This window comes from Ornithorhynchus anatinus, chromosome X2 (genome assembly GCF_004115215.2).
Source record: "Ornithorhynchus anatinus isolate Pmale09 chromosome X2, mOrnAna1.pri.v4, whole genome shotgun sequence".
NCBI lineage: Eukaryota > Metazoa > Chordata > Mammalia > Monotremata > Ornithorhynchidae > Ornithorhynchus > Ornithorhynchus anatinus.
Genome location: NC_041750.1, coordinates 9,749,245 through 9,760,398, shown reverse-complemented (window position 1 = coordinate 9,760,398; position 11,154 = coordinate 9,749,245). Strand labels below are relative to the sequence as shown.

Genomic DNA, 11,154 nt, shown 5'->3' with positions numbered 1-11,154 from the left:
TGAGAACAGTAGGTGTCAGTAAATATGATTGATTGAAGCTTTCCTAAAATTAATTCCCAACACCTCAAGTTTCTCCCAAGCTCACGGTCTTGGAGAAACCGGTGTTGGTCACCCAACACTCCAACAGCTACGCTTAGCACTTATTCCTATCCCCAGCATTATTCAATTATTTATTCAACTCATCCTAGCACTCATGTTATTGTTATACCCTTGTTCTTCCTCCTGATTCCATTGTTCATAAATATTTAAGTCTGCCTGTCTCCCCATTAGTGTAAAACCCTCTGGAGGACAGGAATCCTGCACTTTGCTTCTGGTGCACTTTACCAAGGGCTTAGTACAGTGCTCTGCATATGGTAGGTGCTCAATAAATAGTATTGATCATGATAAACTGCCCCAGTGATGGGTAGTTTCACCCATGTTGGTCCAGGGTTCAAGCTGTATGCCAGCAGCTGCTCTAAACCCCTGTTCCAGAGGTAGAGACAGTTAAGACTATCCTAACAGCACTTCTGCACTTGGGCTGTCTCAGGACCCCTAAATTCATTCATTCAATAGTATTTATTGAGCGCTTACTATGTGCAGAGCACTGTACTAAGCGCTTGGAATGTACAAATTGGCAATCCAAGATAGGCCCACAGCCAGCTGGTTCAGACCAGAGACTCCACTTCCCTAGGATACCCTTCCTCTGCCATCTGCTTCTATTATTCCCTCCTTCCCACATTCCACCCTGGGGCTACTTGGGCTTGCTAACAGCTGGAGAAGAAAGGAAAGAGAAAACTACTCTGAGTGTCTATGGGCCCCATCTGCTGGTCACATGCCCTAGACGTTGCCAAGATAGTCGACTTTCTCCTATCCCACTAAGCAATAGCACAGCCTTCACCCCCAAACTTCCCCCACTCCCCACCTCAAAGAACAGCCATATTTTGAATGTGAGGGAAGCAGCCCCCCAAAAGGCCTCACACATACAGGAAACACAATCATGTTTACTGAGCGCCTACTGTACGCAGGGGACTATGCTAAATTCTTGGAAGAGTACAGTAATTAAAAGACCATCCCTACCCTCAAGGATCTTATAATCTAAGGGGAGTGGGAAGGCAGACACAAAATAAATGGAAAATATGGTAGAGAGATGAATATGCAGATGAATAAATTCTCAGAGTAAGATATGTACAGAAGTGTTACGGGTAGTTGAGTGTACAAGAGTGGGAGGCTATGATCTGGGAAGGATAAAAATGAATTAGGAAAGGTCTTCTGGAGGAGGTGGGATGGCAGAAAGTTTGTGAAGACAGGAGCACTGGGGACTGGTGGTTTTGAAAGGGGAGGGAGTTTTAGGCAAGGGGAAGGGCCCGAGCAAGAGGTCAGTAGCAGGGGAGATGAGATTAAAGAACAGTGGGTAGGTTAGGATGGGAGGAACAAAGAAAGTGAGCTGGGGTGTAATGGTTTTTGTTAAGCACTTACTATGTGCCAGGGACTGTACTAAGCACTGGGGTGGATACAAACAAATAGGGTGGGACACAATCCCTGTTCCATGTGGGCTCCCAGTCTCAATCCCCATTTTACAGATGAGGTAACTGAGGCACAGAGAAGTGAAGTGACTTGCCCAAGGTCACACAGCAGACAAGTGGCGGAGCTGGGATTAGAACCCATGACCTCCTTACCTCCCAGGCCCATGCTCTATCCGTTTTGCCATGCTGTTACTTTACTGTACTAAGCGCTGGGATAGATACAACTGAATCAGGCTGAACAGAGTCCCCGTCACACACAGAGCTCACAGTCTAAGTAGGAGGGAGAATAGGTAGTAAATCCCCATTTTTCAGATGAGGAAACTGAGGCACTGAGAAGTTAAATGACTTTCTCAAGGACACACAGTAAGCAACTGGCAGAGCTGGGATTAGAACCCAAATCCTCTGACTCCCAGGCCCATGCTTTATCCACTAAACTGAGCATTGGCCCGGGAAGTAGTTGGAAAACCAGAAAAGAACTAGCAGTAAAACCAAGATTAATAATAATAATGGTTTTTGTTAAGCTTTTACTATGTGCCGGGCACTGTACTAGGCACTGGGCTGTATACAAGCAAATCAGGTTGTGCATAGTCCCTGTCTCCTGTGGGGTTCACAGTCTCAAATCCCCATTTTACAGATGAGCTGAGGCCCAGAGAAGTGAAGTGACTTGCCCAAGATCACGCAGCAGACACGTGGCAAAGTCAGGATTAGAACCCATGAGGTTAGATAACGTTTCCAAGAGAAGGGAGTGATCCCCAATGTCAAAGCCAGCCAAGAGGTCAAGGTAGATTACATTTGGCAAGAAGAAGGTTATTGGTGACCTTGGGGCAAGTGGTTTCTCTGGGAATGAAGGGGTAAGAAACCTGGTTGTGGTGGGTCAGGAAGGTAGTTGGAGGGGAGGAAGTGGAGACACCAAGTATTGAAAATCCATTTGAATAGTTTAAACAGGAATGGGAGCGAGGAGATAGGGCGATAGCTGGAAGGTTCAGTAGAATCCAGAGACTGTTTTAGTACTTGTGCTTGTTTGAAAGGCAAAGGGAACTAGAGAGTAAGGGAAGGAAGGTGGTGGTCAGGGAGGCCAAAGAGTGGGAGGAAGTATTTTTAGAATGGGTTAGGTTTTGAAAGCAAGTGGGAGCTCTCCTCTTGAGAGATGGCTGGGAAGATAAGAGTGGATGTAGGGGTGGGAAAGCACTGGGGAGGCGGAGACTTTGAGGAGCTCACCTCTGATTATTTCCAATTTTGTCAGCACAGTAGTTGTCAAAGACATTAGGGGTGAAGGGAGAGGTTGGGGCACTGGGAGGTAAAGGTCTAGAGTAATTGGAGTGGTCATAGGAGTTGATGAGGAAGAAGTAATATTACTGAGCAAAAGAGAGCAGAGGTGTAGCAAGCAAGGATGAATTTGAAGTGACAGCAGTCACTCTGATGCCTAGATTTTTACCAACAGAGCTCTTCAGCGGGAAGCTTACTGTGTCGGTGATGTAAACTCAGCTGAGAGGTAGATGGGCAAGGGAGATGAGGTTGGTAGAGAGGGCAGAGTTGAGAGAGTGAATTTGTGTGATAAGAGCAGAGGTTGGATAAGGAGTCTAAGGGGGTCATGATGTCTTGGGAATTACAGGTGGTCTAAAGATCTGAGGGGAGAGAGAACAGTTTTGTGTGTGTATGCAGTGAGTGGTGGGGGGGTGGTGAGATGGCAGGTTATAAGGTTGTGATCAGAGTGAGATTTCAGAGTTACTGAGGTTGGAAATAGTACAATGACTAGTGATGGTGAGATCCTAGGTGTCCAGGTTGGTGGGTGGATGAGCTGGAATGGAGCAAGTGTCCCAGAGTTTAAGAGAGGAAGTAGGCAGCTGGGGGGTGGAGGAGATGTCAGGTCATCAGGAACATCCTTGTGGCTAGTCAAGTCCCCAACAAATAGTGTAGGAGAGAAGTTGCTCAGAAAAGTGGAGGTGAAACCTCAGTCCACCTCTCCTCTTCCACCTTCCCTGGGTTCCGCAGCCAATTTGAAATGGGGACACTCAAAAAGGTTTTCAGGAAGGGATGCGGACCTAGTGGGACGGGCACAGGATTTCCACAATCTAGTCCTAGCCGTGCTACTGACCTGCTGTGTGATCTTGTGATCTTTACCTCTCTGAGCCTGTTTCCTCCTTTGTAAAATGGGGAGACCATAGAATGTGGCTCACTGTGAATTATGTCCAATCTAATAATCTTGAATCTATCCCAGCACTCTTAATAAAGGTTGTAACTAATGGTTGTAGTGGGTGGTAGAGGTGGAGGACATGGGCTTCGAAGAAAGAGAAGATGAGGAACAAAGGGGATGCGACGGTGCGGAGGCCAACTCTTCCCCATGCCAACCCTTCCCAGAGAGTGGGTGGGAGGGGCGTGTGTGTGTGTGTTTGTTTTGGGATGGGGGGAAGAGTCAGCATCATCAAGCAAGAGCCAGGTCTTGGTGATGGCCACGAGGAGTGAGCGGGGCAGATACAGATCAAGGATTAAGGGGAGTTTGTACAAGAAGCAGGGGTTCTAAAGGCCACACCTAAACAGGGTTATGGGGTGAGACGAGAAACAGTATTCACAGCAACCCCACCACAGATGGCACTCTTAAGAAATCACTTTAATCATTTCGGGGGAGCAGTGGCAGACTGTACAAAAAAGGGTCTTGTTTTAAAAGCCTACCCACAGCAGGATCAGGAAGTAGACACTTCCTTCCCACCCCACAGTGGTCTAAAAGCCATGCAAAGGAGATGAACAAGATAGGGCAGGGAAAGTCAGTTCAGGAGATTAGGCCTGAAATGCGGGGGAGCTTAATAGGGTGTGCCTACAAAAAGACAGAAGATTGGCCCCAACTGAAAGAGAAGGCAGCATCCCTGGGCCCAGAATCACGATTCTGTGGCACCCCCGGCATCCACCCTTCCCGACCACCAGTAAGTCAGGAAGAGAAGCCGAAGTCCGGCCCTGGAAAGAAGAGGTTGGGTCTCAGACACCTCAGTCCTATAGACGGGCAGGACTGAGGCTGAGGGATAAAGATTCTGGTTTCATTCATTCTCTGCCCATCAAGGAGGGCAGCAGGGTACGTAGTAAGGACAGAGGAGCTGGGGCTCACGTGGCCTTATGTGAAAGGCTGCCTGCCAGCTCCAGCCTCCGGCCTACAGGCTGTCAAGTCGCAGGGCCAGGCAGGCCAGGCAGACCCCATTGCAGATCAGGCAGACAAGATTGCAGAGGGAGGAGAGGCCATGGTAGCGGAAGAACTTCTGCCGCAGAGCCCGGTACTTGGGGTCCTTCTCCCGCAGCTGTTTGTAGGCCCCCTGATTGCTGCTCAGGCCCACTTCCTGCCCCAGCCCGTGCTCCTTCTCCACTGCCTGCATCTTCCACATGGCCTCCGTGGTGGAGCCTGAGAGCCACTGGGCATTCAGAGCTGACAGCACCAGGCAAACAAAGAAGAGGGAGAGCTGAGGAGAGAGAAAGAGAGACAGAGAGAGACACGCCCAGTTACTCAAGGTCAGTCACAATTCAAAAGGCAGCCAAGACCCACACGCTTCCATACCAGGGTACTGAGAGGGGAAGCTCTCAGTTTCAACACAACCTACAAACCACAGGGGAACCAGTAGTGGTAACTGGGAAGGCAGGAGAGAGGGGAAAGAAATACGTTCAGGATTTCAAACAAATTATGCCACTTTTAAAGACAGAGGAACCTGGCTTTCAGCCAATCGGTGACCTGGAGTGGGTTTCTGCAGACCCTCTACCATCTTCCATGGCCATGTACTACTGGCTCTGTATCCAGGAGCAGGGTGGCCCAGTGGAAAGAGCCCAGGCTGCGGAATCAGAGGACCTGGGTTCTAATCCCAGCTCTGCCGCTTCCCTGCTGTATGACCTTGGGCAAATCTCTTCACTGGGCCTGTTTCCTCATCTGTCAAATGAGGGAATACCTGTTCTCTCTCTCCCTTAGACTGTGAGCTCCACGTGTGTCCAGCCTAATTATCTTGCATCTACCCCAGAGCTTAAAACAGTACTAGGCACATAGTAAGCACTTAACAAATATTATCACCATTATTATTATTATTACTGTCATCATCTCCTTCCTTCTGCCTACATTTCTGCTGTTGACTCTAGGGCAGTGACAGTAGGTCCGAACAGGCATAGATCCAAGAAGCAAATAGGGAAAAATAATAAAAACTGAATATGAAAGCTGGCTGAGAGATTGCTTGGTCTGCCAGCAAACCTGGTGTCACAAAATCCTGGGTCACCCATCCCTAGTTATTTCTTTCACCTGGGGAAAAAAGCACTATGGAGACATCCCTCCCACCACCCAGGGGCAGTAGTACTGGGTAAGTAGAAGCAGTACTGTAGAGAGTCCAGTGCATTAAATTCAAAGGGCTGAAGGGAATATACGACAATGCACAACACAGGTCCAACCCTGCTGAGCACAGAGAATGTATTTGGCTGGGACTTCTGCTCTCCCAGGGGAGAGTGACTGAGCTCTTCTCAGGGCACCCAAATCCCCAGCTAGGCAGGTTCTTCAACCAGGAACTCCCTACTCATGGGGATTTGGTGACAATATGCAGTGAATAGGGGAGGGGGGAAAAAAGTCAGAAATCAGCCTGAACTATGTTGTCTAGAACGCCAAGCCCTTCCTGGCACACAGCCATGAGCCCAAGCACTGGCTACATTTGGTTGTGACTTTTAAAGGGACAGCTGTTCTTGGGCAACAGCCGGCTGGACCTCCACACAAAAATCTAAGCAGAAAGAAGCTGGTCATTTTAGGCCCTCCCCATTTCCCAGTCCCACAACCCCTTCTCTCCTGGGTACCTGGCCGGCCTCCCCCTGGGTAAGCTGTTCTCGTGGGTGGTACATGACAAAGATGCTGAGGTTGAGGAAAGCACACGCCAGCGTTACGTAGAAGTAGAAGGGGAAGAGTTTGCTCTGCACCAGGCCAAAGGTGTGCCGGGCCACACCTCTGTACAGCACAAAACCTGGAGGGGAAGCAAGGGTTAGGGGGTGGGAAAAAAAAAAATCAGTGTGCCCATTCCACCACAACTCACCCAGCTAGGATTGCCAGCCCAGGGGGTACTACCCTCACAGAAGGAGGCCAGGAGCCACAACTCCAAGGTTCTCACCCATACTACCTCCGAACTCCACAGAATGAAGAACGTGGTCACGCGACAGTGAGCCGGATCTGGACATCAATCAATCAATGGTATTTACTGAGCCCTTACTGTGCTGCACAGCACCGTACCACGCATTTGCAAGAGTACAATAGAATTGGTGGACACAGTGGTAGACAGTTGAATCTTAGGATCTGGGGAGCAGAGCCCTCCCTCCACCCTACCTGGTGCCCCCCACCCCCCCACACACCTCCCAGCCTACCTGAGATGAAAGTGACCCAGATCTGCGTGCCCCAGGTCAGAGACAGGATCAGCACCTGGGCCACCTTGGCCATGCTCCCAGGCTCCCCTTCCATCAGTGTCCCGCAGTGAGCGCTGACCTGAGAGCTGAAGAGAGAGCGGGGGACTTGGCTTCAGAACTGAGCAGGTCCATCCTTAGGGTTGGGCCATTTGCCCCAAGACCTGTCGCTTAGGGGTTCTCCCCAAACCCCTAGCGATTGGGATTCCAGACCTCTGCCACCATATGGGGCAGCAGAGTAGTCAGGAAGCCAAGTCACCAGCTCCCTGGCCAACCATGCCCCTTTTGATGCCCCTGCAGCAGCGACTATACAGTGTTCCGCTCACTGAGGGGGGTGGGACCCCAGGCTGCCTGCAATCAGTCCAGTGGGGCTGACATCCCCTGAGGGACATTCCTGGCTCCAAGGCATGCACCGACCCCATTTCCTTCCTCCTCAACTCCCTGATGGGGTGAGCCCATCAAGCAAGTGTGTTGGCAGAAATAGAAACAGAGCCAGGTCACTGCTGCTCAATTCAAGAGTCCTGGGAGGCTGCTAGGGCTCAATACAGCGGCAGATGCTCTTTCGGCCCCCACCGAGCCCGGACTTCAGGAGGGCAGTTTGGGCTTCCCAGACCAACCTGGGGTCCTGGGCCAGTCTACTGGGGAAGTGATCTCTTCCCTGTCTGAGTGAAATAGGTTCTACCACAATGGGCAGGGTGGCAGGGGGGCTGCAGAGAGCAAAGGGCTGCAGGGGGAACAGCAGCAGCTCTGCCCCAGGGACAGGATGGGAGGAAAGCTCTACTCTTACCTGTAGGAGAGAGTTTACTTCCCCAGTCAGGTGAACTAAGGCAGGTGACCCAAGGAGATGCCCTAAAAGAGGAAACCCCGGTAAGCTGGCAACACAGGCAGAGGAGAGACAGGCTGACATCTGATAAGCCTGGTCATCATCAAGTGCTCAGGTCTACCCACCTCCAACATTTGGCTTACAGACATTCATTCATATTTATTGAGTGCTTACTGTGGACAGAATACTGTACTAAGCGCTTGGGAGAGTACAATACAACAATAAACAGACAGGTTCCCTGCCCACAATGAGTTTACATTCTGGGGGGGGGGAGATGGGGGAGACGAGACAACACAAATAAATTGGACATGTACATTAGTGCTGTGGGGCTGGGGGTGGGGGAGAACAAAGGGTGACGCAGAAGGGAGTGGGAGAAGAGGAAAGGAGGGGTTTCGGAAGGTCTCTCGGAGGAGGTGTGCCCTCAATAAGGCTTTGCGGGGGGGTGGGGGGGAGAGTAACTGCCGGTTTGGAGGAGGGGTGGCGTTCCAGGCCAGAGGCAGGACATGGGCGGGACAGAAGCAGGAGATAGGCGAGATAGAAACACAGTGAAAAGGTTAGCATTAGTGGAACGGATTTCTCTATTCTGATCCAGCCCATTTTGCCGGATCTCAGATGTGGGAGGAGTGTTTTGGAGCTAAAGATTGGAATCCGTGTGGGGGTGCAGGGCGTGCCTGTGCAGAAGACCCTGACGGTAGGGCAGCATCGAGGGTTGCTCTAGCTGGACCCAGTGACACCGGGGATTGGTGTTTCCCAAAGGTTCTGCTGTTTTATGATCAGACACCCCCATCCGGGGAGGCATCAGAATCCATTCCATCCATTCTAGGCGGAGGGCGAGGGGATCTTTTCTGCAGAAGGTGGGGAACCACCCCTCCAAAGCCGTACCACAGATGTTTCTAGGGTACATCGGCGGGCTCAGATCCCCTCGAGGCAGCGCCCTGACCCCCTGGGTGACCCCCACCCAGCCAACAGCTCCTCGATTACCAGGGTCAGATCGGGGAAAGTCTGAGAAAACGTCTAGCGGCTCCCTTCTCAGGACCAGAGCCCCAGGGCCTCCGCCCCGGCCCCCTCTCCACCCCGAGACCCTCCTCGTCCGAGCCCCGCAGGCCGAATTTGCCCCGGCAGGGGTCCAGAAGCTTCTCCTCCCGCGGAGCCCAACCCCCTAAAGTGGAGGTGCTGAGTCACCCCCCCCACACCCCCGCCCGATGGCCAACTGCGTCTCAGGGCTCCTCCCACCAGGAAGCAACGTGGGGAGGAGCCACCCTGGGGTGGAGGGAGACGAGGTGAGCCTGACCGCCAGCCGGAGGGGGGGACATGGCTAAGGGGATGGGCCCGAAGAGGCTGGACGCCTAGGAGGAGCCCGACACTGGCCCTCGTACCTGCGTCTCTCCGGATCGCCGGCTCTTCTCTACCTTGCCCCCACCTCCCGGGACCCCAACAATTAGCCACTCCCGCCCCCTTCCAGGCCCCGCCTGACTACATCTGTCACCCCGCCTTCTTGCTGCGCTCTGCACCAATCACGCCCCACCGCGGGCCGGTATTTCCCCGCCTCCTTCGGTTTCTGGCCAATGATGTTGCGGGTTAGACTCTCGTCCCGCCCAATTTCTCAACGAGTGCCAAGAATACGGACGCGGAGGGCAACCAACAGCCCTTCGGAACGCCACAAAGGGGCGGGGAGAAGTTGTTGACCACGGCCCCTCCCCAAAGACCCCCCCTCCACCTTTCCCTCTGTCCCCATTTTTGGTTCTCCCTCAAATCAAGTTGGGATCCTTATGGAGAGCAGCGTGGCTCAGTGGCAAGAGCGCGGGCTTGGGAGTCAGAGGTCATGGGTTCGAATTCCAGCTCTGCCACTTGTCAGCTGGGTGACTGTGGGGAAGTCATTTCACTTCTCTGGACCTCAGTTACCCCATCTGTAAAATGGGGATTAAGACAAATGTGCCCCCCCCACCATGATTAGACTGTAAACCCATCATTGGGCAGGGATTGTCTCTATCTGTTGCCAAATTGTACATTCCAAGCGCTTAGTACAGTGCTCTGCACATAGTAAAGGCTCAATAAACACCATTGAATGAATGAATGAAAGGAAATGTTATGGAGGTTCCAAAAGGGATTCCAGGGCTAGATGATGCCAACCTGCTCTCGGTATCTCGATCTCTTCTATCCTGCCACTGACCCCTTACCCCCATCTTCCCTCTGGCCAGGAACTCCCTCCCTCTCCATAACGTTTAGACTGTGAGCCCGTTATTGGGCAGGGATTGTCTCTATATGTTGCCGAAGTGTACATTCCAAACGCTTAGTAGAGTGCTCTGCACATAGTAAGCGCTTAATAAATACTATTGAATGAATGAATGAATGCAACAGACCACCATTCTCCCCACCTTCAAAACCCTCCTAAAATTACATCTCCTCCAAGATGCCTACCCAGACTAAGCCCTCGTTTCCCCTATTCCCTCTCCCTTCTGCGTCACCTTTGCACTTGTGATCTCTATCCTTTAAGCATCTGATAGTTGCTCCACCTTCAGTCCCACAGCACTTATGTACATACTCTTATATTCTCCTATTTTCCCTATCTATAATTTATTTTAATATCTGTCCTCCCCTGTAGACCATAAGCTCCTTATGGGCAGGGTTTGCAACTCGTGTCTCAGTGGAAAGAGCCCGGGCTTGGGAGTCAGAGGTCATGGGTTCTAATCCCAACTCCGCCGCTTGTCGGCTGTGTGACCTTGGGCAAGTCCCACAGTGTCACAGATCCTTCTCCTCCTCATAATAATAATGATGATAATGACAACAATAATAGTAATAAAACTATGGTGTTTATTAAACATTTTCTATGTTCCACGCACTGGGGGGTAGTCAGATTGGACATGTTTCTCTTCTTCCACTCTTGGTCTTGGTTCCCTGCCCTAGATGCCTTGAGCCAGGTGTCCTGCTTAGCTCAGGAGGTTCCTGGAGTGAGGGCCGGAACAGGGGCTACAGGAGGTGTTAGCAGTGCTGGGGGGGTGGGTAGCCGGAGGGGAGCACTAGGGCAGAGGCTGCAGGAGCTTTATGGGAATCTCCCCCGAGACACCTCTGACAGAATGGAGGCAGGAGATCTGAGAATGCAGGAGAGAATATGGGAGGGATGGGGATAGGGAAATGGGAGCTTGAGGGATGGGAGGAATGGGAATCTGGAAGGGTAGGGGGCAGAGGTGGGAGAATCAGGATCCTGGCAGGAATATATGTGGCCAGTTGGTGAGGAGGGGTTGGCAACTGCTCCCAGCTCCCTGCAGTCCATCACAGTTCCTCACCCATCTTCATAGGACTGTGAAGCCTAAAGCTCCTTGCAGTTCCCACCTTTTCTCTGCAGTAAGATGTTCCAATGGCTCCTACTCCATTCTAATCCTCCTTGACCTCTCTGCTGCCTTTGACACTGTCGACCATCCCCTCCTCCTCCATACC

The 11,154-nt window shown here is 51.6% G+C and overlaps 1 protein-coding gene across 2 annotated transcripts; it reads right to left on the bottom strand.

The window, feature by feature from the left end:
• Positions 1-4,089: 4,089 nt before the first annotated feature.
• On the bottom strand, positions 4,090-9,175 carry TMEM205 (transmembrane protein 205). 2 transcript variants are annotated; one of them, XM_001516691.4, is made up of 5 exons: positions 9,096-9,175; positions 7,684-7,745; positions 6,861-6,985; positions 6,303-6,466; positions 4,090-4,945 (listed from the first exon to the last, which is right to left on the bottom strand). In XM_001516691.4, exons 3-5 carry the CDS (start codon positions 6,952-6,954, stop codon positions 4,643-4,645), a joined length of 561 nt encoding a protein of 186 aa, XP_001516741.3. In that variant the 5' UTR covers positions 6,955-6,985; positions 7,684-7,745; positions 9,096-9,175; the 3' UTR covers positions 4,090-4,642. The 2 variants fall into 2 exon arrangements, with proteins under 2 accessions (XP_001516741.3, XP_028909358.1); XM_029053525.2 differs by lacking the exon at positions 9,096-9,175 and adding an exon at positions 8,701-8,721.
• Positions 9,176-11,154: the final 1,979 nt, after the last annotated feature.